Source organism: Gymnodraco acuticeps, unplaced genomic scaffold (genome assembly GCF_902827175.1).
Source record: "Gymnodraco acuticeps unplaced genomic scaffold, fGymAcu1.1, whole genome shotgun sequence".
NCBI classification, from domain to species: domain Eukaryota; kingdom Metazoa; phylum Chordata; class Actinopteri; order Perciformes; family Bathydraconidae; genus Gymnodraco; species Gymnodraco acuticeps.
The window spans coordinates 3447071-3473596 of record NW_022989977.1 but is presented as its reverse complement, the minus strand read 5'-3'; the positions used below and the strand labels follow the sequence as shown (position 1 = coordinate 3473596).

The 26526-nt window shown below is 39.1% G+C and overlaps 3 protein-coding genes across 6 annotated transcripts; 1 reads left to right on the top strand and 2 right to left on the bottom strand.

Annotated features, from left to right (window-relative positions):
* Window positions 1-1944: 1944 nt before the first annotated feature.
* On the top strand, window positions 1945-18080 carry fli1rs (Fli-1 proto-oncogene, ETS transcription factor-related sequence). Of its 3 annotated transcripts, none has more exons than XM_034211463.1 (10): window positions 1945-2116; window positions 8370-8563; window positions 10709-10878; window positions 13823-14026; window positions 14697-14774; window positions 15572-15640; window positions 15798-15860; window positions 16209-16256; window positions 16506-16592; window positions 17033-18080. In XM_034211463.1, exons 1-10 carry the CDS (start codon window positions 2099-2101, stop codon window positions 17554-17556), a joined length of 1455 nt encoding a protein of 484 aa, XP_034067354.1. In that variant the 5' UTR covers window positions 1945-2098; the 3' UTR covers window positions 17557-18080. The 3 variants fall into 3 exon arrangements, with proteins under 3 accessions (XP_034067354.1, XP_034067356.1, XP_034067355.1); XM_034211464.1 differs by lacking the exon at window positions 1945-2116 and adding an exon at window positions 2335-2619; XM_034211465.1 differs by lacking the exon at window positions 16506-16592.
* A 556-nt stretch (window positions 18081-18636) lies between these two features.
* zp3d.2 (zona pellucida glycoprotein 3d tandem duplicate 2) lies at window positions 18637-23979 on the bottom strand. Of its 2 annotated transcripts, none has more exons than XM_034211383.1 (8): window positions 23397-23979; window positions 22025-22140; window positions 21817-21920; window positions 20840-21014; window positions 20616-20721; window positions 20425-20513; window positions 19910-19983; window positions 18637-19159 (listed from the first exon to the last, which is right to left on the bottom strand). In XM_034211383.1, the coding sequence occupies exons 1-8, from the start codon at window positions 23856-23858 to the stop codon at window positions 18684-18686; spliced, it is 1602 nt and encodes a 533-aa protein (XP_034067274.1). In that variant the 5' UTR covers window positions 23859-23979; the 3' UTR covers window positions 18637-18683. The 2 variants fall into 2 exon arrangements, with proteins under 2 accessions (XP_034067274.1, XP_034067275.1); XM_034211384.1 differs by having other exon boundaries at window positions 20425-20510.
* A 995-nt stretch (window positions 23980-24974) lies between these two features.
* On the bottom strand, window positions 24975-26162 carry LOC117543239 (sperm acrosome membrane-associated protein 4-like). Its single transcript, XM_034211381.1, has 3 exons — window positions 26111-26162; window positions 25304-25423; window positions 24975-25180 (listed from the first exon to the last, which is right to left on the bottom strand). Exons 1-3 carry the CDS (start codon window positions 26160-26162, stop codon window positions 24975-24977), a joined length of 378 nt encoding a protein of 125 aa, XP_034067272.1.
* Window positions 26163-26526: the final 364 nt, after the last annotated feature.

Sequence of the window (26526 nt, the reverse complement as noted above, 5' to 3'; positions counted from 1 at the left end):
CCCAGGGCCTTGTATAAACAAACAATTCACACACACACACACACACACACACACACACACACACACACACACACACACACACACACACACACACACACACACACACACAAATGCGCGCACACACACGCATCTGGAAAAGTGGAGCTGGGTGAAATCGTGCGCGTCGGTGGGAGACGGGAGTCGTGATTGGAGCCCCTCCTCAAGAAAAGGACACAACGGGGGTAAGGTTACACAACACGAAGTGATTAACAACCGTCTGCAGTCAACTATCAGGACTCCACCTGGGGTAACAGGGGGTTAAAGTAAATGGTCACGGAGCAATACAAACATCAACAAAATGTGGGAAATGTAAAGAAAAATAAAAGTTGTAATGGCACTCTACACTGGAGTAGTGGACGTTTCATGACATTTTTTGTTCGTGAAATAAAGTCTTTGTTCATGCTAAGACTCGATTAAAACACTTAAATCTTCCCTTATTGTCAGCACACAATGTTCCTGCATTGGAAACCTAAGTAGGACTTTGTGTAAATTGAGCAAAATGAGGTCATTTTAAAATGGTAAAAGTACTCGAGCCCTGTGACAGTATTAGGCCTATACAATTTATTTGATGGATTATTGCTCCTCATGCATTTTATTTTTCACGAATGGATTAATCTGATGACTCCTGCAGTGATTGTTCCATGAGTTTGTGAAACGTATTAAAATAATGACAAATGCCATCACAAAACCCCAAAGAGGATGTTGACTTATCTATAATCATAACTCTTCATATGTTTAGTTTGTAAAGTACATTTGGCGATATGTGTAGTAAAAAGTAAAATACTGTATTTTCCTCTGAAATGTGGTAAGTAAAAAGTACAATGAAAATACTTTTGTAAAAGTATCAAAAGTTTGTACTTAACTTCTGTACATCAATTAATGAGCACTGAATGAAACAGGAAGTGTAATTAAAAACTGCTTAGTTGCTTTTGCACTTTTGATATCCTATAGACGGGAAGGAATGAATTTCTCTATTTGTTCTGATCTTTCTGTTTTTAACAACTTAAATAGTTTGGCTTATTTGATGCTTAAGTATACCTGCAGTATTCTGAATGCATCCTCTTGGTTGATTGTATTTGTTGGAAGACGCTTTGGATAAAATATAAATAATGTGTAATCTTTGAAGAAGGGAGTTGCCTAACATTTGGTTATTTTCAAGAACATTCATTAAGTTTAAGGCTAAGCTAAAATGTTATCAGGTCTGTCTCAAAACAAAAGTTACGTGACCATAAGCATTGAAACAGGATTTACTTCCTGAATGTATTCTTCCTGTCCATGCTGGCCTTTAAGAAATACACATCAATGTTAACCTCTGTTTGTGCACATATTCAAAATCTGAAGTTAATATAGAGCTCCAGCTGTTAGACACATCCCATGGATATTTAGTGACAGTCTGCACTGCAGTATCAATCTTATAAGCTGTTGTGAATTGATTATGGTACATTATCATACGCTGGTGTTTATTGTGCCATGTAAGCATGTATATGGCATGATGTCTCCAAAAGTCCACCAACACTATGTTGTTCTGACACTTTACAGGCTTTCAGTATTCAGCACCTTTTACTTTCACTTCTGTTTAATTGCAAAACACTAATCAAGTGTTGTTTTAAATGATGTTAAGTATGTCATGTTTTCCAATGTCCACACATGAATCTATTGCAACACACACGCACTAGCTTGTGTTGTGCCCTTCTGAGCAGTAAGTGACTGTTGTTTCATGAGAAGTAGTTTCAGAGCAGTGACTTCACTTCCCAATTTACAGAGAGAGAGAGAAGAGAGAGAGAGAGAGAGAGAGAGAGAGAGAGAGAGAGAAGAGAGAGGAGAGAAGAGAGAGAGAGAGAGAGAGAGAGAGAGAGAGAGAGAGAGAGAGAGAGAGAGAGAGAGAGAGAGAGAGAGACTTGTCATCCGGTTTTGGTCTGCGAGCAAAAAATTGTAACTGCAATGGTTTGCGCCATAGAGCCAATGCACCCCTGCATGCATTGAAGTGAGGTTAGAAGGCTTAATTATCTGCACCATTTATTAAAAACGACTAAATGACAAAGACTGCAAAGCTGCTGCAATGGACTGTACGATAAAGGTACGTGTTTAATAGTTTTTTACGCTGCTGCTGTGGTGAAAATGACAGCCACCCACCAGCCCGCTGAGTGAGAGAGTCAAAGCGGTGATGAGAGCTCCCCACTCTTTCCTTCTTGTACAAAATTTCCTCTTCCTTCCCGTTCGTGGTTGTATGTCGGCTCTATAATAACACAACTAACCACTACATCTCTACACTCAGATAAAAACACTAATTGGTGGCCGGTTACACGCGTAAAAGAGGATTTCCAAAATCGTTTCAGTTTTTTTTTCTTCTGATTGATGTGTTGTGTAGGAGCTCACTATCCACGGAACCTCAACACATACACACAAATAACGCAGAGATAACTTAATATTTAGCAAGTTTATGAACTTTAACGAATAATTCGTGAATTAAAGGATGCTGGATTTAATTTGTGCGCACAAGGCAGGTGTCGCTGAAGGCGCCATGGATCAACTTAGTCAATTTTCAGCCGAGCAGGAGGACTCCTTTCCATCAGATGACTGGTATTTCACATTTTCTGTTTGAGTTATCCAGACAAACACAACTCAGTCATTGTTTCATTTTTGTATCCTCTCTTAAATGCACCTCAAATCGAAAGGCACTTTTTAATCAAGTTAACGTTGAAAACTCTTCATTGCGCAATGAAAGAAAACGCTAAAATGTTTATCTGATGGTGTCGGACACAAATTGCCTAAATACATGGCCTTATTTATGTTTCTTCATCGAATGTGGGTGTAATATACACTATTTTACTGAAGGCTTTTATATTTATTGCTGCATTAAAATGTAATTGTAATCTTCGGGAGAATCTTAAAGATGTTAACTAAATCCGTTTACTAAATCCCATGCGATGTTTAAAATGTGAAATAATTGGTTTTACATGACATTACCACAACGAAAGATTTGATACGTCAACCAAAACTAAATGTCTTATTCAGCCAATTGTAACAAGAGGAAATGCATTTCATTATAAAAGTTCTCAGTGGTTTGAGGAACTATTATTGTAGCATACTTGTGTCTCTCTTGTTTAGTTTCCAAAAAATATGTCTATGAAAGCATCTTGGTTAAGTTAATTATTTGTACATTATTTTCCTTCATAGAAAAATAGCAACTTAAGGTCCTTTGCAGGAAAAGGAGGACATCCTGTTACCAAAGCATAAATAATTAATGTAGTCCTTTAAAAGTGTATCTATTTAATGTTTGAGTTTGTTTAAATGCTGGACCATATTCAGAATTATCAGTTAAAAACATAATCATTCAGATAATGAGTCTCCTGTACTGTGTCGCAGCAAGATTGTTTGTATGAGGTTATTTTAAGTATAATTTATTGCTGCAAACGGGAGCACTTGTCAGGTGTCGTTATCTGAACTCAGCAGGCTTCCTGTCAGAAACCTCAGACTTTCCGCACACATTTCCGCTCAGTGAACTAGAAAAAAAAAAATGGTGAAAAGGCAACAAAGCCTCTCCTGGAAGAAACGAAGTGGTCAAACTAAGGCGTTGCATTGTCCAAACTCCACATTGTCCCCTCAGAGGGTCTGGGAGGTGCAGGAGGCTGTCTGCGGCCTGCAGGTCTGAGACCAGCCAGGCCCGACCTGTGGAAACCGCAGCGTGTTTTTGTAGCACAAGGTGCAGCTGCTCAGGCCTTTGCAAAATCAGCTTAGCTTTTACTTCTGCTTTTTGCCACTTGCCTCAGACATGGCGAGCACGGAGGGCTGTGCCTTTGCACAACTTGATCTCTGGCCTGTTACTGAAGGCTACACCTTGTTTTAGAAGAGTTTTGTTTCATTTTATATCCTCCCATAGCCTTGAGAGGAGTTGACATCTATGTATTAAAATATCCTATCTGGAGCCATTTTGCTAACAGGAGCTCAGTGACATTTAAAAACGTTTTTAATGTCTAGAAGCACACAAAATAAGGCTGGAAGAAAGAATTGACCAAAGAATCATTACGTTATTATTATAAAGCCTGAAAATGATTCTACTGATCAGTTAATCTAAAGTAAAACATATGTCTGTGCTTGTTTCACCAAGTATTTAAATATCCATTAATCCAAAAAGAAATTGTACAGGATGGACCAAAATAGCATGGATGAAATCAGCATTATGAGGCTGCAGTGCACTTCAAATGTAGGAGGGAGGATAATGCCACAAACATATGGCACCAAATCAACCTTTTAAACACTTAAACTATCAAAGTCATTGGTGTTTCCAAACCTGACTCTAAATACAAATCATATAGTTGATGTAATAGATGTTCTCTAAATCCTTGGTTGCAGTGGTTCCCAACCTTTTTGACTTGAAGCACCTTTAAACAAAGCAAGTGTGTTCTTGTGACCAAACAACAAAGAACTCTCCCAATTGGTTTATTTCAATATGTTGTACAGCTTTATAGACATTTTAAATGAAGTAACAAGAAAAAAAGGGAAAGATTAGAAAGAAAAATGTAAAAACATTCTGTGCAGCAGTAAGGTTTTGTTATCTGCTTTCCTACGTTGATAGTATTTGGTGTTTCCTCAGATTGATCCTTTCACCAGTTGAGAGCACCTGGATTTACAGCTAAAAACTATTATTTGATCTGATCAGCTGATTGACAGCATATTTATTTGCAACTGTTTTGTATGTCGCCAATTTATAAATTCATAAAGCAAGAAATGTAAGGTTCAAGTTAATCAAATGAGTTCAAAAAGTTATATTTACATTGTAGAAAACTCAATCACTTTCTTGTTTTTACTCTTGGTAAGACAACATAAAAAATGTTATGTAATTAATAAGCAGGTCAGTCAATTCTGAAAATAGTTGCAGCCCATTTACCAGATAGGCTGCAGCCATAGGCTAAAATAGGTCACTCAAGCTGCTGCTCTACCTACAAATACAAAATCATATCTCAAAATGTTTTTGAGCTAATTGTATCTAATTAAATCGAAATCCATGGCATTCAAATTAGGAGCTTTTGAGCTTTAAAACACTACAACCCCTCTCCATGTCTGATTCATTACATGACTGTCAGTTATTTATAATTTCATTCCTGGTGTCTTGTAATATCCCTTTTGATATATCACTGAAAAAATACTTTAAATAGGTAGAATCCTATAGTTTGAGCTGGAGCTGTTAGGGTTAATCAAGTAATACAAGTCAGGCCAAAATTATACTAAGGATTTGCCTTTTTCTGCAGTTAAACAAAAAAGTTATTTAATACAGATCTAAGAAGAATGAACGTCCATTTCGTAAACATCACACTCTCTTGGTTTGGGCAAGACTGCATGATGCAACCCGCAGAGCTGCTGACTTAAAGTCAAACGTTTCCATGCAGTATTTCATGTTTAGAACAAATCAAAAGGTGTTCAAGTGTTTACTATCACACCGAACAAAACATTTCAGGACATCGAGGCACAAGCAAAGCGTCATTAGGGTCATGTTTTTTAAAAGTTGTTTTGTGTCACTGAGCAACAAGCTGAAACACATTGAACAGGAAGTCAGTTGTGGCATTAGCGGTCAGGCCATATTTTGGTATATTTGTATCAGTGTGCAGAGAGAGAGGGAGCGAGCGCAAGGGGAAGATAAAGAAAGAGCGGGAGTGTGTGTGTGTGTGTGTGTGTGTGTGTGTGTGTGTGTGTGTGTGTGTGTGTGTGTGTGTGTGTGTGTGTGTGTGTGTGTGTGTGTGTGTGTGTGTGTGTGTGTGTGTGTGTGTGTGTGTGGTTGTGAAAGCATGAGCATGTCACTAAATGTACAGAACTGAAAAGTTGATGAGCTGCCTCCGATAATATCAACAGTTTGAGCGTTGAGTACCAAAAACAAGTCAAACATAATACATTTAACCATCACTATTAAAAGTATTAACCATCATGGCTTTGCATGAGAATCTGCTGTCAGTTGTCTGTTTTATCAGCCGACTGTTTCACTTCTGCACAGAGAAATGGGGCTCTGAAGCCACCCAGTGTGAGAGGAAGGCCGGGGAAACAGAACAACATGCCAGAAGTAAAACAAAGCAATCAGCTGAAGGAGAAGAAAACAGGGCGTGCGGTCAAAAGAAAGCTGAGCAGGACAATATGAAGTCCTGTGAAACACTTCTGTCACATGACAAAATGCATTTAACATATATTCATTCTAGCATTTAATTAGCGTGGAAAATAATTTGCCTCTAAAATATTGACATCAACTTCATTTATAGCCCTAAGCCTAACATTTAAAGCTGAATTCAGCCCATTTAATATATATAGTATGTTGTGTCCTGTGGGGGAATAATGGATATGTTAAAGATTGTTGTAAGCATATTTTGTTGCTCAAAGTCTGATAAATTGCCTCAAGTGATGTCACTTAAGTCAGCGTCTGTTGGGGGACAGTGCGTGTCAAAAAAAAAGCGTGGTGTGGAGTTAGAAAGAAGTGAGCTCACACACTTCTGTAGGCGTCTTCTCATCTCTACTTTCATCTAAATGAACTACTTCTAACTCATCACACCCAATATTTGCATGTTTTGGCAACGTTCTGTAATGAAGGCCGCAAGCTTTAACAAGTAAGAAAACATTTATAGATAAAAAAAGGCCATCTGTACAATGTTAAATCCATAACATTTAATATGTTTTTAGAATATTTGTCTCTTAAATCTTGAGGAACTAATAGGAGTTAATGTTTGTTCAATGTAAAATGTAACAATGTATTTGTAATCTATCTTCAACTTGTGCTTGCTATAAAAAAGGTTGTATCATTTACACAGCAGCAAATACTCAATTCAGCAGTGGGGTGCTGAGATCTCACACTGCTGACTTCTCTATCAGTTCGTCTGCAGCTTCGAGGAAATGCCAAACTGTGTGCCATGCATTAAGATGTGGTTTACAATGCTCAGGCAGCAATTGAGCTAAAAAAAAAAACACACACACAGGCAAAAAACAAACAAAAAGAAAAAACACAATGCAAAGGCGGCACTTCAATCAGGGCTACAGTCTTCTCGCTGCCCAATGAACCCGACCCCCTCTCCTCCCGTGACCACAGGCCTTTGGGGTTGTTTTCCAGCTTTAAAATGACCCACATTTTTACACTGTGCCCCCTCCTCTACCATTTCCTCTCCCTTGGCCTGTGCCAAAAGGTTCCTCTGCACATGGCGGCCAGGTTTCCTGTAGGCCACTGAAAAAGCACGGCACTGACGTACGAGGTCCAAAGACAATGCTCAACTCCTCTAAACAAACACGCACTTGCACCCACTTAGACTGCATCACACATGCACACACTTAATGTGAGCAGCAGACAGAACAACAGGTCCGGTGTTTGCCCCCCCCCTGTGCGTGGGATGAAAGTGGCATCTCAGGGGTGGTTTTGAGGCCTCGCTGAAGGTGCTAAACACAGGAAGACCGACTTAAATCTCGATTAAACTCCACCTTGAGCCAACACCCCTCCCTCCCCTGTAACCCCAATCCTAACGACAAAATAAAACTGTGGTTACTGAAGTTAAATATTAGACAGTCTCCTGACTACTTGAACAGTTTACTTCTGATTTCACTCCTATATGGTGTGATAACCTCCTAAGTATCTCCAATGTTGTTTAGATTAAACACACCACTGAATCTTTAGCAAAGCCAGGGTTTGTGTTGCAGAGGTATTTTGGGTGTATGATAAGAAAGCAGAGATCTGCCAGTTTGAATCTTTACACACTTTAAGAGTAAACATGAAATGTTCCAAACTCTGAAAATCTACTATTCAAGTTCTTCAGAGCAATTCAATTTAAGAGCTCTGCTGCCAACAAGTCAGTGTGTACAATGACAATTATAGGTGACAAAATACAAAAAGAACAACACATTAAAATCCTCAAGAACTGGCAACAAGTCATCTTTATGTAGTTCAACTTAATTACAATGTTTCATGAATGAAAATAAATATAGCAAGATGGAGAAATGAATTATTCTATCCTTATATAATTATTCTATCCTCTCCTAACTATAATGACTCGGAACCAAATCGTCTAACAAAAAGGGATAACAGTTTGTCCTTCAATATACATTTAGGATATTTCTTTCCCTCTCCATTAGTGAGCCTTACAAAAGTTAAAGTGGTTATGCCCAGTGTAAATAACAACGTTATTATAAAACTTCTCTATTGATTGGTTGTGCTGTTACTATAAATTGTATATCTCTAGTGGCTGATGAAGCTTCACTTCTGTTCACTGAAGCATTAGCTTAGTCTGTATATGGAAAATCTCACTTTCCACAGGTTGTGACCCGGCACATTAATGGCAGACGGTGACCGGTGTTGCTCTGTTTGACAGGAAGCGCTATCAGTGGTGAGTGAGGATCAGCCCATATTCGAGCCGCCCTACACCGCAGTGCACATGAAGGCCGAGATGACATCGCCCGGCGCGTTCAGCCAGGCCTCGAAGAGTCCCGAGCCCACCGAGCCCGAGTGGGGGGGGTCATCAGCTCAGAACCCTGGGAAAAGGGGCGAACACGTCAATGGCACCAGGTGAGTCAGAGGGGCCGAGGCCACAGGGGGCCCAGGTTCCCGAAATATGTGGGGAACCAGGTGCGTTTCAGCATCTGGGTTTTTCCACTCCCTAAAACTGTTTGTTTATTGTTCTCTATACCAAATGTAACAATGAGTCTTGTTTTCCTTAAACATCCATCATACTTATGGTCAGGCCCGGTTCCAGAACAAAATGACTCAGGGTGCATCTGAGATTAGAGAGGGTGCAGTGTAAAGTGCTATTTTTACAAGTGGGGAGTGGACCTAACACCCTCTAGGGGTCCTCACCTCCTCTAGGGGGGTCCGGGGGCATGCACCCCCGGGAAGATTTGTTTTTAAATATTGAAGTTAAAAGCATCAATCCGGTGCACTTTGAGAGCAAAATGAAGAGATCTATGGATCCATCTCTCAACACCCATATGAAACAGAACTGTAAGCAGATTTACTATTTCTTTATGGATATTTTACAAATCACTCCCCTTTTCAGACCGAAATGTCTACATTCATAGCAGAAGATGGCATCTTTTTTACAGGAATATTCCAGCCAATCTCTGTTTTGAAACCATGAGCTGCAAAATGAGTGCCTTACCCCACTGTACAGGCGAGTTGGGTACTTTTTCAAATATACCTGGGCAGGCTCTGTTTTGCCGGCTGCTCCGCCTCCGTGGGCGAGGCGGGCAAAGCCGGTGAGTCGGGCGTTAGTGTCCACGACAGTGGCCGCAGGTAACGTAATGTCCCCATGATCTGAACTGTTATTACCTGCAGTAGATGCAGTGTTACTGCTGTCGATAAGGGATGGTTGTTTTAACCATTTTCTGATGTCCATCACTGACTGCTGTGTAAGCACCTTGCAGATGAAGAACGCGCAGCGGCACAGGTCACGCGCACCTGACATACCGTTTAAATTGAACAAATAAATGCAGCAGACAATGTTCTTTAACCACAATTACAATTTATTTTATTTCAACTATATTCTTCTTATTATTATTATTATTATTACTATTATTATTATTATTATTACTATTATATATGTAATATTTTTCACTTTTAATTAATTAATTTTTTTTCACTTTTAAATTTTTTTTTTTTTTACTTTACATTTTTCAAATGAGGGTGCATAGCGACTCAACTGAGGGTGCAATGCACCCTTATACACCCCCGTAGAACCGGGCCTGCTTATGGTGCTTATGTTTGAATGTCAAATGTGGGTGTTTTAAAAGAATCATTACGGAAACGGTTGGTGGAAAGTAATCTAGTAAAAGCATGCATTTTGAGCTACTGGTACTTTTAAGATCTCAATGTTATGCTATTAAAACTTGTTTGTGACGTTTATATGTTACCAGCATCTCTCCAGAGAAAGCATTTACATTTAAAAAAAGCATAAAATACCATAGATTGCTAAAAATTTGACAAGCGGTTCCTAACCCTTTTTCGTGTGACCCCTCACAAAAAATGGGTCTCATTGTGGTCCCATATCATTTTTCAGATGATTGAGTTATTAGAAGTTAAAATAATCAATTTTCCCAACAAAAAAAAAAGGTTCAAAGAATTAATAAAGTTGTTTATTTTCTTATTAGTTATTTAACTTTTAATGTGTTGGCTGATAATGCCTACATTATAATCAGTGTTAATGTAGATAGAAATGACTCCACCTTGAGCACTTACAACATTAAAATGCTATGAGACTATTTATTCAAATGATGTCATACCTGTATGTGAGATCAGTCTTCCTGCATGATGAGTATTTTTACTCATAATACTTTTGTATTCTTACCAAGTAAAACAGTACTTCTTTCCACTGCTGCTATTTAAAAAAATAAAAACTCAGTGTTCATACAGGTTGGATCAACAGAAGTTACTTGGTGTAAATATTTAAAACAACTTATTACTTTTTACTTACGTGTTGATTGCAAACAGTTTTAAGACTTAATCTTTCTTCTGTCAGCTACAGATACTGGCAAACAGAGCAAGAGGAAATAGCCTTGTATCAACAAAAAGTGTGAAATCTATTTTCAGATTAGTAGCAATAACACGTCTCATCATACGAAACTATTCAATAAGTTATATGAGAGGATACATGGGAGTGTTGTGACTCTAAATAACATTGAAAGGTTCTAATGAACTTTTCTCTTCCTTCCGTTTAAGCCGTGAGTCCCCTGTGGACTGCAGCGTCGTCAACAAGCGCTCCAGACACATGAGCAACGACGGGGCCCCGATGCCGTACCAGGCCTCGTATCCGGAGCCCCGCGTGAGCCCACAGACGGCAACCCCCCCCAGCAGCGCCACAGAGGAGAAGAGGGTCATCGTGCCAGCAGGTGAGTCACTTTACCTCCATCCTCACAAGACCAATACCACTAGAGCTGTCACACACGGAGCTTGTGCAACATCAATGACTCAATCAAAGATGAACAAAGCATTTTCCACCAAACTACTACACTACTCTCCAGTGGCACAGATAAACAATAGCCTACATTGGAAAACATATAATTGGTTTTAAGAAGGGGATGAACTTTGAGTCCATTTTTGGCTTTTGGAAATCCTCTTCAAAGTCTGAAAAGTCCAACGAGCAATACTCACTTGTTTTCATCCCATGAAAAGACCAAAACCAGAGAAATTCTTAAACCAAACGGTATTACCTGTATCCAAGGTCTGATACATAGAGCTTTTGTTGTCCAAATACATTAAAAACCCACCAATCCTAGTACAAGCAGTACTATTGCTGTAAATACTTGATGTCTTTTAATCCGCAGCTGAATATAGTCCAAAACATTTACTTGTATTCCTGTTTGAGTTACTGTTAAAACTACAGTGCATATCTCTTTCAGGAAGCCGTTTAAAAACATGAAACTAAAGATTCTCATCTTTATTAGGAATGAATGAGCTTGGGGCTGAGTGTCACAGGAAGTCAGCCAGCTTAGAGACAGTAATGCATCTTTATGTGATCTGTTGACAATAGGGGAAAGTGTAGAATATCAGCCTTATCCATCAAAACACAGGAGACAGAATATCCTTCAGTTGAATAAGAATGTGTCTCTAAAGGTAACATTTGTCCCAAAACATAAAATAACACCAGTCGAAGTTAAAAGGCCTTATTTTTAAATAGATGGTCTGAAGAAAGTTTTCTACAGCTGAACTGTGAGCAGTGGACTTCCCTTTTTCTTTGGAGAATAAAATCACTGACACACAACTTGGAGTAAAGGCAGTGGTGTGTCACTGCTAACCGAGTAGTCACAGTTAGGATTTAGACAACTTGCGCTTAGTCCATTTCATCCTCTCTGTGAATCAGTGGTCTAGCCATCTAAAAATTAACCTGGCGGCATATTTTAGGATCCCATCGTCCTTAGAGACTCATTTTATAGCATATCAAAGCAGTACGTTTCAGTGAGTCAGACTCTCTGGAGGGATCCCAGACGTGCTCCAGAGGCATGCAGTGAACAATTTAAAACTCAGCTCTTTGAAAACCGAAGAGAATCTTCAATGAGTCAACAGCACCGGGATATTTTGCTTCATAATTCACGGATGTTGCATCACAGTGGCATGTGTTCACCAAGGACAATCAGGACATGAGGGTGTGGTGGCTCCTGCCTAATATTACGGGCAATTTACAGTCATTGTGTGCTACTGGAAATTAGCTTACCGTCCTGAATCTGATAAATAATATCACAATGCTGTAACAAGACATTGAATTCAACTCTTATTAAAATATGGATATGAAAAGCGACAAATCTTAAATTGCCCAGACCTTGTTCACATAAACACGGTCAGGGTTGTCAACACCACCACAAATAACAATATGTTTGCATCTTTCCTGAAGACTCAGGGGCTGTGTGCAGCTCAGCATTAACCGTTTGTATTTGTTTACTTCCTGTTATCTTCTGGGATGTAGTTGGCGGAAGCGGTGGCCTATGGAGAGCCGGGCAAGACATACAAAATAAGAAAAACACTATTTATTAACAGTAATGTAACTTAAAATTGTATTTGTCAATCTGTTTTTGGCATTGCATTAAAACACATTTAAACATTAGGCCCTTGAAGATATTTTAAAAATATGTAATAAAACAAAAGCTGAAAGACATTTTCTGAAACAAAAAAATATGAATGGATCACAAAAAACAAAAACAAAACAGATTGAGTACTTGAGTTCTTATAATAAGAACGTGCCTGATATGGTTTGTCCACAAACCTTTCAATAACAAAGACGTTTTAAAAAAAAGTTATATTTAAAAAAAAAAAAAAGGAATAAAACGGTCTCATGATTACATTGACTTCCTCTCTCTTATTGTACAAAAACATTCATGACTTCAAATATTATTCATGTTTAAAATGGAAGTGCTTAGTCACACTTGAAATTGAAAAAGCACATTGGAGCATCAAAAAAATATAAAAATATAAATATGATAAAAAAAAAAGAAATTCCATTTCCAACTTCCAAGCAAACTTTCTGTATGGCTCCTCTTCCTTCATCTACTACCAGAGCCATCTACTTACATTTAGAATCGCAGTTAGTATGCTGAAATGTTAAGCCAGCTAAAATAATATTAATCCCTTTAAAATAACAAAAGTCTTCTAATCAGTCTTCTATCACTAAAACATCTATTAGGAAGCTGCAGCTGATTCAGAACGCCGCTGCTCGAGTCCTCACTCACACTAAGAAAGTGGATCACATCACTCCAGTTCTGAAGTCTTTACACTGGCTTCCTGTGTGTCAAAGAATAGATTTCAAAATACTGCTGCTGGTTTATAAAGCACTGAATGGTTTAGGCCCAAAATAAATTTCTGACCTCCTGCTAAATTATGAACCATCCAGATCTCTCAGGTCTTCAGGGACTGGTCAGCTTTCTGTCCCCAGAGTCAGAACTAAACATGGTAAAGCAGCGTTTAGTTATTATGCTCCAAATATCTGGAACAAACTCCCAGAAACCTGCAGGTCCGCTGCAACTCTGACTACTTTTAAATCCAGGCTGAAGACTTTTCTTTTTGTCGCTGATTTTAATTGAACTATTCACATCTTAAACTGCACTGTAACTTTTATCCATGTTTTCTTTCTTTTAATGTTTATTTTATTATCTTTTCTTTTTAATGACTGATTTTAAATGCCATTTTCTTAATGACTTTCATTTTTTGTAAAGCACCTTGAATAGCCTTGTGTTGAAAGGTGCTATATAAATAAACTTGCCTTGCCTTGCCTTAACATTGTGAGGCGTTATTATACCTCATTATCTGGAGTCTTTTCTGATCATTGTGTGCTTCTGATGCCAGATCCAGAGGTTTGGACACAGGACCACGTGAGGCAGTGGCTGGACTGGGCCATCAAGGAGTACGTCCTGGAGGAAGTGGACGTCATGCTCTTCCAAGCGCTGGACGGCAAGGCCCTTTGCAAGATGACCAAAGAAGACATGATGCGTCTCACGTCGGCCTACAACGCAGACATCCTGCTCTCACACCTCAGTTACCTCCGGCAGAGTAAGATCTCGCCCTCTCCCTTTAGCTGATAACATTGTTCTGTTCTCCTCGTCTGACTCAACAATGTACGAAGGGTTTTCATTGTTCTATTGTCACATATTTTACTCGCATGTAAGCAGGATAAGAAATAAATTCAGGTAAAGACATGAAGCACTGATTGACAATTAACATACTACTCAACTATTTAATTAGTTAGTTGATTAGGAAAAAAATGAAATATTTGTCTTTTAGGATTTGTCACTTTTATCTTTGTACAGTTCAATGTTTTGGACTGTAACATTTGTCATAATGTTTACTGAATTTTGTCTTCGGGAAGTGTTGTGACCTCTTCCTCTTTACTAACACACGCTTCCTGTGTTTTGCATACAATATGTCATCATGTTTTCTGCCGCATTACATCATTTTGCAGCGTTTTTGCTTCTGCAAATCAGTGTCACAAATGCAGCTAAAGAAGGCAACGTTACGATATACAAGGGGTGGAGGAAATAACAGCAACATCATATAATATAACACAATGCAGTACTACAGCGAACAATCAACAGCTCTCCTGTCTTTCAAAGCCTTTGACGGCTATCTTTACTTTCAAAATACTAATCCTGATCAATTCTGTTATGGCATGATTGATTTCAGGTGTATATCCATTTACTTAACATTTACTTTTTTACTTCAGGTAGCCCTACGTTCTCTTACTCCACAACTCCGACCAACACCACACCGCCCCAACAACCCAGACTACAGGTGAAAGCAGGTGAGATCATCCACGCTCCAATTCAAATAGTTTTGGCTTCACTGCTTGTGTAGTGCTTCAAATCTGATCGTTATTATGAAGCAGATTATGTTTTGTTGTTAATATATTTATGATTTATAAAAGGATTATCAGCAAACCATTTCTTATTCAAACATCAAGCAGTTACGAGAAGTCACTTTCAACTCCTGTAGGACTAAAAGACTACCTGCATGATTTTAATAACAAATATTTTTCTTCAAATCTGAAAGTAACTTAATTGTTGTATTTAACGTTTTTATTTTCCCCGTTAGTCACATGTTGAGATCCGTTTGATGTTTCTGGGTGTGAGACTTCAGGCTCACATTCTCAAACCACTCACAAAGCAAGAGTTGATTTGAATGACACTTGAAAGATTAAGGGATTTAAAAATAATGTGTCAAGTTTCAGAACCGGGTTACATAGTTTCACGAGTCAAAATAGTTATTTAGCACAACACTGGCCTCAGTTGACAAAACTTTGATGAGTCCAAAACTCAACAGCCAGTTTCAGACAGGAAACAGCTGCACAGGCGCAGGAAATGGGGGGTATGGGTCCTGCTCCTGGGACACAATTCACAATCTTGTGGCGACAGGGGTGGCCCGAACAAAAGAAACTTTTTGGGTCATCTTCAGACCTCCAAGCTCTTATTGTCTTGGTCTTCATTTACCCACGTCCTTCCTACTATAGCTGAGCCATCCCACTGTTCACTTCAAAGCCAATGTGACGCCACGTGCCAGCCAAAGTCTGGTCTCATCACTGTTGTGTTTGTGTGTGTGCAGAGAGCGGTTTTGATGAGATCAGCTGCAGGGGCAGTTGGCCGGCAAACAACATGAGCACAGTGCCAAAAGGTAAGATAACAATACACAGGGATGATATGAAACTAATGATCATGATAAGTGTTTTCATGCATGAACTACTGATTTCACATGGAGGTTTAACAATAACAACTAGGCCACAACTGAGTATCGAAGCATTTCACATCAATACTTGTATTGTTACTTGTAGGTCCCTCCATGGAGCACCAACACAGCTCAAGAGTTACAGAGCCCGCTCCAAGAATTGTCCAAGGTATGTAGGCCACATTTTTATTTATTTATCTTTAAGCAGATATTGGAAATCACATAAAGCTAGTCCAGTCAAGCTCCCAATGTTTCCAAAGATTGGAGATAACAAGATGTGTTGCTGCTCTGCGAGTCTGCTCAGCATGCTCACAATGCTTTCCATAATTAAGCAGGTATTATGTTCAACATCAAAGTTTAGCATGTAAACATGTTCAAGCTGAAACCCAAAGTACGAGTTTAAATCTGAAAAGGAGTACATGTCCTTTTTTTATATGTAAGCTATGTGTTTAATATTTCCCTCCATCCAAAGGGGCTTTAAAGATGTTGAAATAAAAATGCCTTTTTTTCTTTCCAGACCCATATCAGACATTAGGGCCCATCAGCAGTCGACTAGCCAACCCAGGTAAGAATCTAAAGCACCAAAAGATCAAACTAATGAGAATTACACAAATGAGGCCTTTACACTGTATGCTTTGGCAACATGAGAAGAAAGCAAGCAAGGGCTGGCACACATGCACTTAATTTCCCAAATGGACATTTTAAACTTCAAGCAACACCTGTTGTTTCAGCAGAATTGCATCACGCTTACACTGAGACACAATCTGGCTTCCCTCTCACCAACATGACTGTTTGCCCTGCTGTTTCCTCACAGAAGGCCAAGCCCTCAGCTCGTCCAAGAACCGAACAGGCAAACAAAGTCCGTTCAAGCTCCCTGACCCCAGCGCTCACAGGCCTGTGGGTAGGTTTCTGCCCCGATGTCTGTCCCTTTTTCCAAGCCACGCAGTGAAAAGGTCACATTTAGTGGAATACAAATATAAGCCGACTATATGATGTCATCGTAGTACTAGGGAAGAAAACGGTCCACTCAAAAATCCTAATTTCTTTGTAAAATAACTGAGGTGCTGTCCGAGGTCCTGGAATAACTGGATGCATTAAGTGGAGTATTGTTGGTTTCCTGCTTTCCTGAAACTGTATTGCTAACGTTAAGGCGAAATAGTGGTCATGGATTTCATTTGCTCAGGGATGACCACATCCTTCAAAAATGTTTCAATATTAAGTAACAATCACTTAGAAACAAACATTTAACACATCTACTAGTGGTATTGTTCACATGTTCTGCCTTTGTGTGACAATCCAATGAAGTCAGTATACATTATTTAACTCAATTTCTCCTCCCAGGTTCGGGGCAGATCCAGCTGTGGCAGTTCCTGCTGGAGCTGCTGTCCGACAGCGGCAACTCCGGCATCATCACCTGGGAGGGAACCAACGGCGAGTTCAAGATGACCGACCCGGACGAGGTGGCCAAGCGTTGGGGAGAGCGCAAGAGCAAGCCCAACATGAACTATGACAAGCTGAGCCGCGCTCTGCGCTACTACTATGACAAGAACATCATGACTAAGGTGCACGGCAAGCGCTACGCATACAAGTTTGACTTCCAAGGCATCTCGCAGGCACACCAGAATCACTCAGCGGAGGGGGGGATTGTTAAGTACCAGACTGAGATGCCTTACGCCCAGCCCTACCACAGCCACCAGCCCAAAATGAACTTCATGGGTGGCCATCCTGCACCAATGCCAGTGTCTCCAGGCAACTTTTTCAGCGCTCCATCGCCGTACTGGAACTCTCCAAACAGCCCCATCTATCCTGGGTCAGCCATGACCAGACATCCCGCCACCCACTCCCACCTGAGCTCGTACTACTGAGGAGGATTCATTTCACACCTGGACGAGACCACATGAAAGAGGAACCCGAACGAGTAGATAAAAAAAGACAGCAACTCCATCCAGGATGCACCTGAGCTGAACCCTGTCTGAAAATGAAGGTGAAATGACGCTACGGTCTGTTTATATAAAAGGACATTAAGATGTCATCTTTGTCACATTCCTTCTTTAAAGTGGACGAGACATGAGGGTTAGTTAACGGAGGAAGGGGACATTTTTTTAAGTTCCAAGATTTTTAATGAATATACTGATGACACACTGTATTAACGGTTATTCGAATGATATTAAGCCAAGTTTATTTTGTAAGTACTTTGTTTAATTTGTAAAGTCATAGCATTTACTGTGTGAATGGCATAACTGTATTTTCAATTATAAAAGGTTGAAGCTGCCGCTATCCCATTCAATGACCTGACATTTGTAAAAGAATTTGTACAGAATGATGGTTAAGTAGCAATATAACATTTACTCACGATGTAAAGCTAATAAATGATGCTTGTATCTGGAAATTGACTCCTGGGTTTTATTATTCATATTTTGTGCCGGAATTTGTCTTTTTGGTAATGGAAAAATTACTTCGTTACCTTTGTTAAAAGGAATAGAAAACATTTTTGCACATTCGCCTTTTCACTTTTGTGACATAGGACTGATTCTTCTCTCGTTTGGCAATAAGCTAAAACCAGCAGCTTAGTACAAACACTGAAAGAAGTGGGAAACCGCTTGCTTGATTCTGTCAAAATTAACTTCTTATGCTCATCAATTTAACACATTGTGTAGTTTTTAAAGCCCTATAACATGCTGATTTATGCTAGGATAAAAATAAGGGCTGCAGCTTAATATACAACCTATATGTTTGACTATTAGTTTTAAGAGACAATTGGTAAATGCTGAATGTAGCAAGTGACAAATAAATCCAATTCAGTTTTACAGTTAGTGTTAACAACGTCTGCCTCAAACACGTAGTAATAATAAATATAAAAGACAACGTTGGCACCAAAAACATTTAAATCAACCTCTGGATTATTGCTTTCAGCTTGTAAGGAAATGAGGCACCCAGACTGAATGTATCACTGTATATACTTCAACTTTATTTGACAAAACCAAAAATGTCCTCAAATTGTGTGAGTTGCTGCGACCTTCTTCTTCTCCTCCTTCTTCTTCTCCTTCTTCTTCTTCTCCTTCTCCTTCTTCTCCTCTTTCTTTTTCTTCTTATCCTCCTCCTCTTTCTCCTTCTCCTTCTTCTCCTCCTCCTCCTTCTCCTTCTCCTTCTCCTCCTTCTTCTTCTCCTTAACAGCAGAGCCCTTCACCAACTCCTCCTCACCTTCCATCTCAACCCAGGTCACTCCTCTGCGTCCAATCGGCCAGTCCTCCCCAGAGTCCTCCACCTTACCAAATTCAGTCTCTGTTCTCTCTTCAGGCTGCGAAGATTTCCTCCAGTCAGTCACCTCGCTCTTCGTCTCTGGCTGAGGTGCCACTTTTGTTGTTGTCTTCGTTGTTGTTGCTGTGGAGACCTTCTTCCACTTCAGGGCTGTGGTGAGTTTCCCTTTAGGATCTAATGTCCACGGCCTGCTGCTGATTACTTTGGTCACTGGAAAATATAGAATTGTTTATATAAGTGTATAGTTTGTTTGAAAAATACATTAGAAATAACTCAAATATATAATACATTTACATGGTGGCAGTTAAAAAAAAATTAAAAATAGGTGTAGAATAAAACTGCATGCATCCAGTTACATGTAGCAGTAAAAACCTACATATTTCATTTAAAAAGGAAGTTCCTGCAGTGGCAAAGTTATATTTAAACTATGTAATGATAGTAAACATTTAGTAAATTACTACAATAGGGGAACAAGGTGCTTTACAAAATGGAAGACATACAGAATAATAAAAAACAAAAAAAGAGGAGGGCTAGATTGTCTTCAAAGCAGAAGCTGGTGTGTTTCAGTTTATATACACAGTCTATGGTTTCAATATGTATAATTAACACATACCAGAGTTAATGTTGCATTTGTTGGACACTAGTTACAGCTGCAAATCACACCTATTTTGACACTAGTGGCTATTTACTGCTCCATGATACCGTATTTGAAAAACCGCAGTGCTTGAGTTCATGGTAATAAAAGATTGAAAGTGTTCCTAATATATTTTAAACAACAACAATTGTGCTCTATGGCACAGAGTAATACGCTATATCTTTGACTACTGATACAATCCTTGTGGTAGGATTATGGCACTGCTGCTTTTAATCTTGATTTGTTGACATTGAGAATTGATTTTGAATACATGAACGGTAAGCAGAATGTGTTTCATTTTGGAAATGAGTGAAGCAATGACCGACCTTTGGCTGCAGCAGAGCTACAGTTGGAGTCGCAGCAGGTGCACACAGAGTCAGGTCCATACAGCTCAACCCATCTGAGGAGAACAACAAAAACAGTTATGACGAGATGATCCCTTTTGTGTTTTTTACAGCATATTTTGACCTTTTATTTATTACTGTCATGTGCCACATTACAACATTAAAATATCTGAAATGAAGAGACACAGGCACAGATCTTAGTCTTTTAAACTATGCTTTAAGTGGATGAAAATCTGGAGTAATAAGAGAAACAAGCTGAGCAAACATTAACAGCAGCAGCCAATGAGCAACAGAAAAATACTTTAACCCGTTTTAATTACTTAATTAATTAGAGAGGAAGAGACCTATGCATTATACGGCTCATGATAAAAAGCCCATGAACAATGAAGGATCCTAATTGGGAGAAACGGCCTATAAGAATGGCAATTGACACCCCCAAACTCTGCTTTTGTTATAGTTTTCTAATTAAGTGACCTCTAGTGGCAGAACAAACTAACCTTCTTTCTTTTGTGTCGTAGTTGCAGGACTTAGTTCTGGGTGTGGGGACAGAGCTGCTTACAGACATGGAGCAGTGCATGTAGAGCTGCTACAGGAAATCAAACAAGTTACACATCAAATGGTCTTTTAGTGGCATGGTACTCGAACAAAAACAGACAAGTTTGCTTAAACTTAAAGAATTCTTGCTCACCTGGCCTGTCATGCCTGTGAACAAGAAGGCATCCACAGAGAATCTCACAGCATTTGTTTTGTATAGGATGAATCTGGAGCGACTGTCCTTGCTTTCAACCATACACCTTCAGAAGGAGAGAAAGCCTGTCTATTACTTATGTCTATTTCTTCTATAGAGATGTTTTTTTGTGACCAATATTCTCAAAGTCTTTATTTTGTGTTGGCGTGAGGTGTTTTTTTTACCCATAGTTGGCCACGACTTGAAACTGAGGCGTGGAGTTGTGGGACCTCTCTGGAGTCGCGTAACAGAAGTGGACGTACAGTCTTTGGTCTTCTGACAGGGCCGGGGCTTTTGCCTCAAAATACATCGGTTGCCCAAGCTCGTACTGATCTGACGGAGAAAGCCTTTCCCACTGAGCTAAATAAAAGAAGAAGAAAACAGTCGGGCAACAACAACAGCAGCAGATTCCAAATGCATCCTCATTCGTGCAGTAAAAAAAATAAAAATAATTAAATGTAAAGACTGAGATGCATGACACCACACATTTGTATTTAATCCCAGTCTTCCATATTGTATGATGTCGCACATGTTGGCGTTTGCATGTTAACCAACTAACACATTTGTTTTGTGGATAGAAAAACACAATAATTAATCAAAATGCTCCATTGTTTTTTCTGTGTGAGTCTATTAAAAAAAGGGCAGAGGCCATTGTTGGGAAAATACTGAATGTATTCTTCTAATATCAGAGTAGCACATGATAACAAAGGCCCAACTGTAGCTGTGTACGTGACAGGATGTATGATTACCTAGAAGAGCGTCAGGACTGTTTTAGGCATATGATAGCTATGTGAAAACATGATGATTCAGCCTCTATGGAGATAGACATATGACCGTCATGTTTATAGCTTACGCAGGTCTTAGCTAATCTGAACTAAACATTGTAGGCTATACTGATTTGAACCGGTATTCTCCATAGTGTGACTGTAACACCCTCTCTAAGCATGTCAAGGACAATGCTCTGGGAACTATAGTTTTACCACGCAGCCCTGTATGTGATGACTACTTCCATTCTTGCAAGGATAATAAATACATACATGTATCCTGATATTGAAGACCAAGCCAGTGACGAGTGATGCTTTTCCTAACAGCCATAAATCCTTTTTTCCAAATAAAATATAATAAAATATCAGTTGACATTAAGACATGTTTGCTGGTTTACCATTTTGTGGCGTCAGAAGGAATTTCACTCTATTCTTCATTGGTTTGAAGATATTGCGCGGTTGACTCTTGGGTCTGTAGCCAATTTTGTAGGAGTATTGGTACCTAAACATTTAAAACATGGTTAGGATTAATAAACAAGTGTTTCTATATGATCTTTAAGTTAAATGGGTTAAAAAAAACATTATTTCTAGTATGGATCCACATACCTGTTATAAAAGCATGAAACAGGCAGGATGAAGGAAACAGCTCTTCTGATTGGTCCTTGGAGCTGTGGTGATTTATATTGTAGTTTGTTTGAATAGGTAATCTGATTATTAATTATCTGCAAAGAAACAAACCAGCTTGATTATCAATCTTCCTTAAACAAGACTAAAGTGTCCACAGCTTTGCTGGCAGCTCTGTGAGACCATAGTTAGCAGGGTACAGCTAACCTTAGAGCTAAATGCTAAGATCAGCATGCCATACTGGCTAAAATCATTCTAACAAGCAAATGATTAGCATGTATCCGTTAAACGTGCTCATCGTCTTAGTTTAGCGTGTTAGCATGCTTACATTTTTAAATAAGTGATGTTATATCTGGATGGTACAGATCAAAATGTAAGACTTTACCTTATGACGATGTATGAATTGCATGACTATCCTAGATGGTTGTCAAGATTTGGGCTGCAACTAACAATTATTTATTTATCAACTAATTGCTGGATAAACATTACAAAAAAAGTGAAGAATCGTCATCAAAGTAGGCTTAGGCTACTCAAGGGGCCTCAGCTGACTTCATTAAGTGTTTGGTTTAGCATGACCAACATAACACTCAACCAACAATAACAACCACAAAAAACAAGATTGAAAAACGATTAATTTATTTATTTATTAATGCAGCGGTGGCGCTACAGGAAAAGTCAGAATAACCAAATTCAGTAGGATTCATCCTTTGGTAAGCATGAATGCATACCAGATTTGGCACCAATCATAGGCTACTGTATAGGCCTACAGTACCAGAGGTGGAAAAAGTACTCAGATCTTGTACTCAAGTAAAAGTAGAAGCACCAGAGTGTAGGAATACTCCTTTACAAGTAAATGTCGTGCATTGAACATGTTATAAATAAAAAGTAGAAAAGTATTTGCATCAACATATACTTGAAGTACTAAAAGTTAAAGTAATTATATCATATGTTTTGATATTAAAGTGTTATCAAAGCTGGTAAAAGGTGCAGCTAGTTTTATTTGTATACTACAGATTATACTGCATTAATCCAAATCTGCAAATACACTTGGTTTATTGAATACATGTAGTGGAGTAAGTACACGATTTACCTCTGAATTGTAGGAGAGCCGAAGTACAAAGTAGCAAAAACTTGAAGTACAAGTATCTCGGAATTGTACTTAACTTAAGCACAGTAGGCCTACTTGATTTGATCTGTTTAGTTACTTCAAACCTCTGATAAGCCAATGCATCAAATAAATGTTACGAAACTATCGACCCACTAACAAGCCGAGATTCCTGGGTAGGCCTAGTGCCACGCAGCTTAGGCTACTTGGCTAAAACTGGTTTAAAAACTAAGTATTGTAAAGTCTTACCGTGCGTTTGGTTCCACACATGCCTAGATCATATTTAAAATAAATGTAATTCTCTGTAGTTTTGCTGATTTGGCATGACCCCAGTTTGAGACGAGAGTACGGTTCACCGGTGCCCAGAATGCTCCTCTGCACCTGCACCAGCATCTTGTTGCTCTTGCACGAAATCCTCACGGAATCACCCTTAACACCGGGCGCGTCGGTAATATTAGTCCGAGCCGGGAACAGGACGTCCCGGACGGGCTCGGGTAGAGGCTCCTGTCCGGTGCCTCTGGATGGAGTAAACTGCTCCTTCTCCACCAGCGGGAACCTGGAGTCCACAAACACGGGGAGCTGGAGGTATGGCTGCGGCAGAGGCGGTCTCATCACTTGGGTCGGCTGTGTTAGAGCTTCAAACCCCGGTACTGTTCCTCCATAAATGGTGGACAACAGGGGCAGCATGAACAACAGGGACAGGTAAACCATGCCCGGGAGTTCTAGGTTTTATTTTTAGAATTAAACTTCACCTTTAACTATAGAGTATTATCACTGAAATCGGTTGATTTTGGTATAGACCCTGTTTTTTAACATGTCATGTCACGATTTGCACAAGTGGAACTAATAACATCAGAGATGGCGCCTTTTCCTTTCTGCGGAGCCAATTGGTGAGCTCGAGGGGACTTTTAAGGGAAAAGACTTGTAATTAGTGACATTGGTAACACCTGTGGGGTTTTTACCTGTTAGGACGAATACAATATCTGTTATGAGAAACAGTTTTTCAACATGCACATTAAACAGGATTTTACCTGAATGAATAAAACATTGGATCCAAACAATACTTATTATTCAATCATTTATTTTTGTTAAAATCATTTAATACCATGTTTTAGAGCAATTATGTTTCTTTACTCTGAATTGTGCTAATGCTACCACTGCATGTGTGGCCTTTTTGATGGAATGTCTTCCCCATTTAGTGGAGACTCTAATACAAAGAGTACATATTTACACACAAATTGCAAAACCCTCTGTTTTATCACAATCTGAAAATATTAAAACATGGGAAGTTAAACATGTTAAACTCATCCCAGGTACGTCTTGAGTTAGCAATTATAAGACACACATAATTGTGTTTTTCATTTCACAGGCATACCTCAGTTAAGATTAGCGCATATTTATTCAAAGGAAGTTGTGTTCAATGACAGTCCTTTAGAGCAGGGGGTTACAACCTGGGCGTCAGCAAGTTCTTTAAAAAACATTTATGTTTGTTTGATTGTTAAATAAAATAGAAGAATAAGATTAAAAGTTCCTTTTAAAATAACAGGAAAACTCATATCTGATGAAACATTCACAGGAAATAATCATCGAAATCGCTCATTTTACACAGATTTTCTGCAGTTATTGCATTCATACTTTGGTTTGACTATACAGTTGTTCTGCACTGTTATTGTGTGTTATTATGTATTGATTACAATATGAAATATCAATATAATACATCACTTAACATGTGTCAGGAGTCATTCTTTTTACTCAAAAGGGGTCCCTTCAGAAAAAGGCAACGCCGCTTCATGTGTTAAGCTAGTTCTCTGCCACATGTTTTTCTATTCACCAAACTGAGTATGAAATGAGAAGTGTGAGTATTGTGCCAGTCCAGTAGCGGGTCGCAGGTGCCTCGGCTCCGTTGCACAGGTGTGTGTTGCAGCATTCATTGGTGAAGGTGAAGTTAAGTCCCATGGTGTGTTTCTCTCCCTTGGCTCCACACAGGGAGGGCAGGACACAGCTCTTCTCATACAACACCACAAGGAAGTCTCCTGAAAATCATGAGTTCAAAATAAACTATACAGACACACATCCCTCTGTGCTGCCTTTCTCAGTTCTTGTTCTCAGTTTTGAATAATTTAAATAATGTTTAGTGACTTGAGGCGACTCCTCACCTTTCTCACCCACCGCTCTGCTGGATAGGCAGACCTGTTCGGGCGGACACTTGAGAGGAAATCTGATGCAGTCCAGAGGTGAGATGGCGGGAAACACACAGGTGTAACAGAAGAGGGGAACTGAAAGGACAGACATGTTTAAAACCACAACATATCTATATAGAGCTTAGTTTTGCATGGGAGCTGCAGGTACAGCATTATGAGCAACACATGCTGACATTGACAAACTGCATGACCCATAGCTATGAATTGAAATCCTCAAGTGTCAACATTTTGCAATTGATGAGACCAAAAGTATTATTATTATATCATAAGAAATAGTGGTTATTACTTTTGCAATGGTCATTTCTAAAGTAAATCAAATAATAAATAAGATGAAATTAACAATAAAGATGTAGAGCTTAACAATTTGTTGACGAACTGACCGTTTTGATAATTAATAAAGTGTTGTCCTTTATAACCAACATGCCAAACATTTGCTTGTTCAGCTTCTCAAACGTTAGGATTTGCCAGTTTTCCTTGTCATATGTTTCAGTAAGTTGAATATCTTTGAGTTTTTTTACTGTTAGTCAGGTAAAAACAACGAATTTGAAGATATCACCGTTGGTCCTATGAAACTGTGATGCACTTTTATATAACATGTTAGACCATAGACAATAAGTTGATTCAAACAATATTTAACAAATTAATCACTGCATGAAAAAAATCGTTATTTGCAGCTATTGCATGCAGGTAATTCGGTTGCAAAAATCACACCTATTTTGCATTCATGCACACATGCAAACACACACTATGTTGTTCACTTACCCACTGCTGGAAGAGAGTAAAGGAGAAGCAGAGAGCAAACCAGCTTCGACATCACTGACTGTTTCTGTCTCACAGAGAGAAAATGTGCTGGCAGCTTGATGCTTCAGCTCTTATCGTTGTCTCTTTCTTTTTCTTTTCTACAACAAACCAGCAGTCTGCCCCCTGAACACGAGAGACCTGTTGCAGTCTACGTCTTTACGACTTATAGTCCATTTCCAATCAGCTTTATACGTGCTCCCTCAGCTTCCTCCACCAGTCCAGATCTGGGTAAATGTTTTCCTGCTTCTCCTGATATTAGTTTGTTAACTCCAAGAACTCCACACCCCAATACATATGATTGAATTAGGCTGTTAGCTTCCCGGTGACAGCCATGCTTTCACAGTGCTGCAGAGAATAGCCCCATTCAGATTTAACAC

Excerpts from the sequence above, each read along its gene's own strand:
- LOC117543239 (XM_034211381.1), bottom strand. The coding sequence starts at position 26,162 with ATGTCGAAGCTGGTTTGCTCTCTGCTTCTCCTTTACTCTCTTCCAGCA. Across the intron at positions 25,424-26,110 it reads TTACTCTCTTCCAGCAGTGG|TTCCCCTCTTCTGTTACACC; the intron begins GTAAGTGAACAA and ends CTGTCCTTTCAG. Across the intron at positions 25,181-25,303 it reads CAGAGCGGTGGGTGAGAAAG|GAGACTTCCTTGTGGTGTTG; the intron begins GTGAGGAGTCGC and ends CATGATTTTCAG.
- fli1rs (XM_034211463.1), top strand. Across the intron at positions 16,257-16,505 it reads CAGTCGACTAGCCAACCCAG|AAGGCCAAGCCCTCAGCTCG; the intron begins GTAAGAATCTAA and ends GTTTCCTCACAG. Across the intron at positions 16,593-17,032 it reads CAGCGCTCACAGGCCTGTGG|GTTCGGGGCAGATCCAGCTG; the intron begins GTAGGTTTCTGC and ends TTCTCCTCCCAG.
- zp3d.2 (XM_034211383.1), bottom strand. The coding sequence starts at position 23,858 with ATGGTTTACCTGTCCCTGTTGTTCATGCTGCCCCTGTTGTCCACCATT. Across the intron at positions 21,015-21,816 it reads CCTTCTGACGCCACAAAATG|CTCAGTGGGAAAGGCTTTCT; the intron begins GTAAACCAGCAA and ends TCTTTTATTTAG. Across the intron at positions 19,160-19,909 it reads TAGCTCTGCTGCAGCCAAAG|TGACCAAAGTAATCAGCAGC; the intron begins GTCGGTCATTGC and ends TATATTTTCCAG.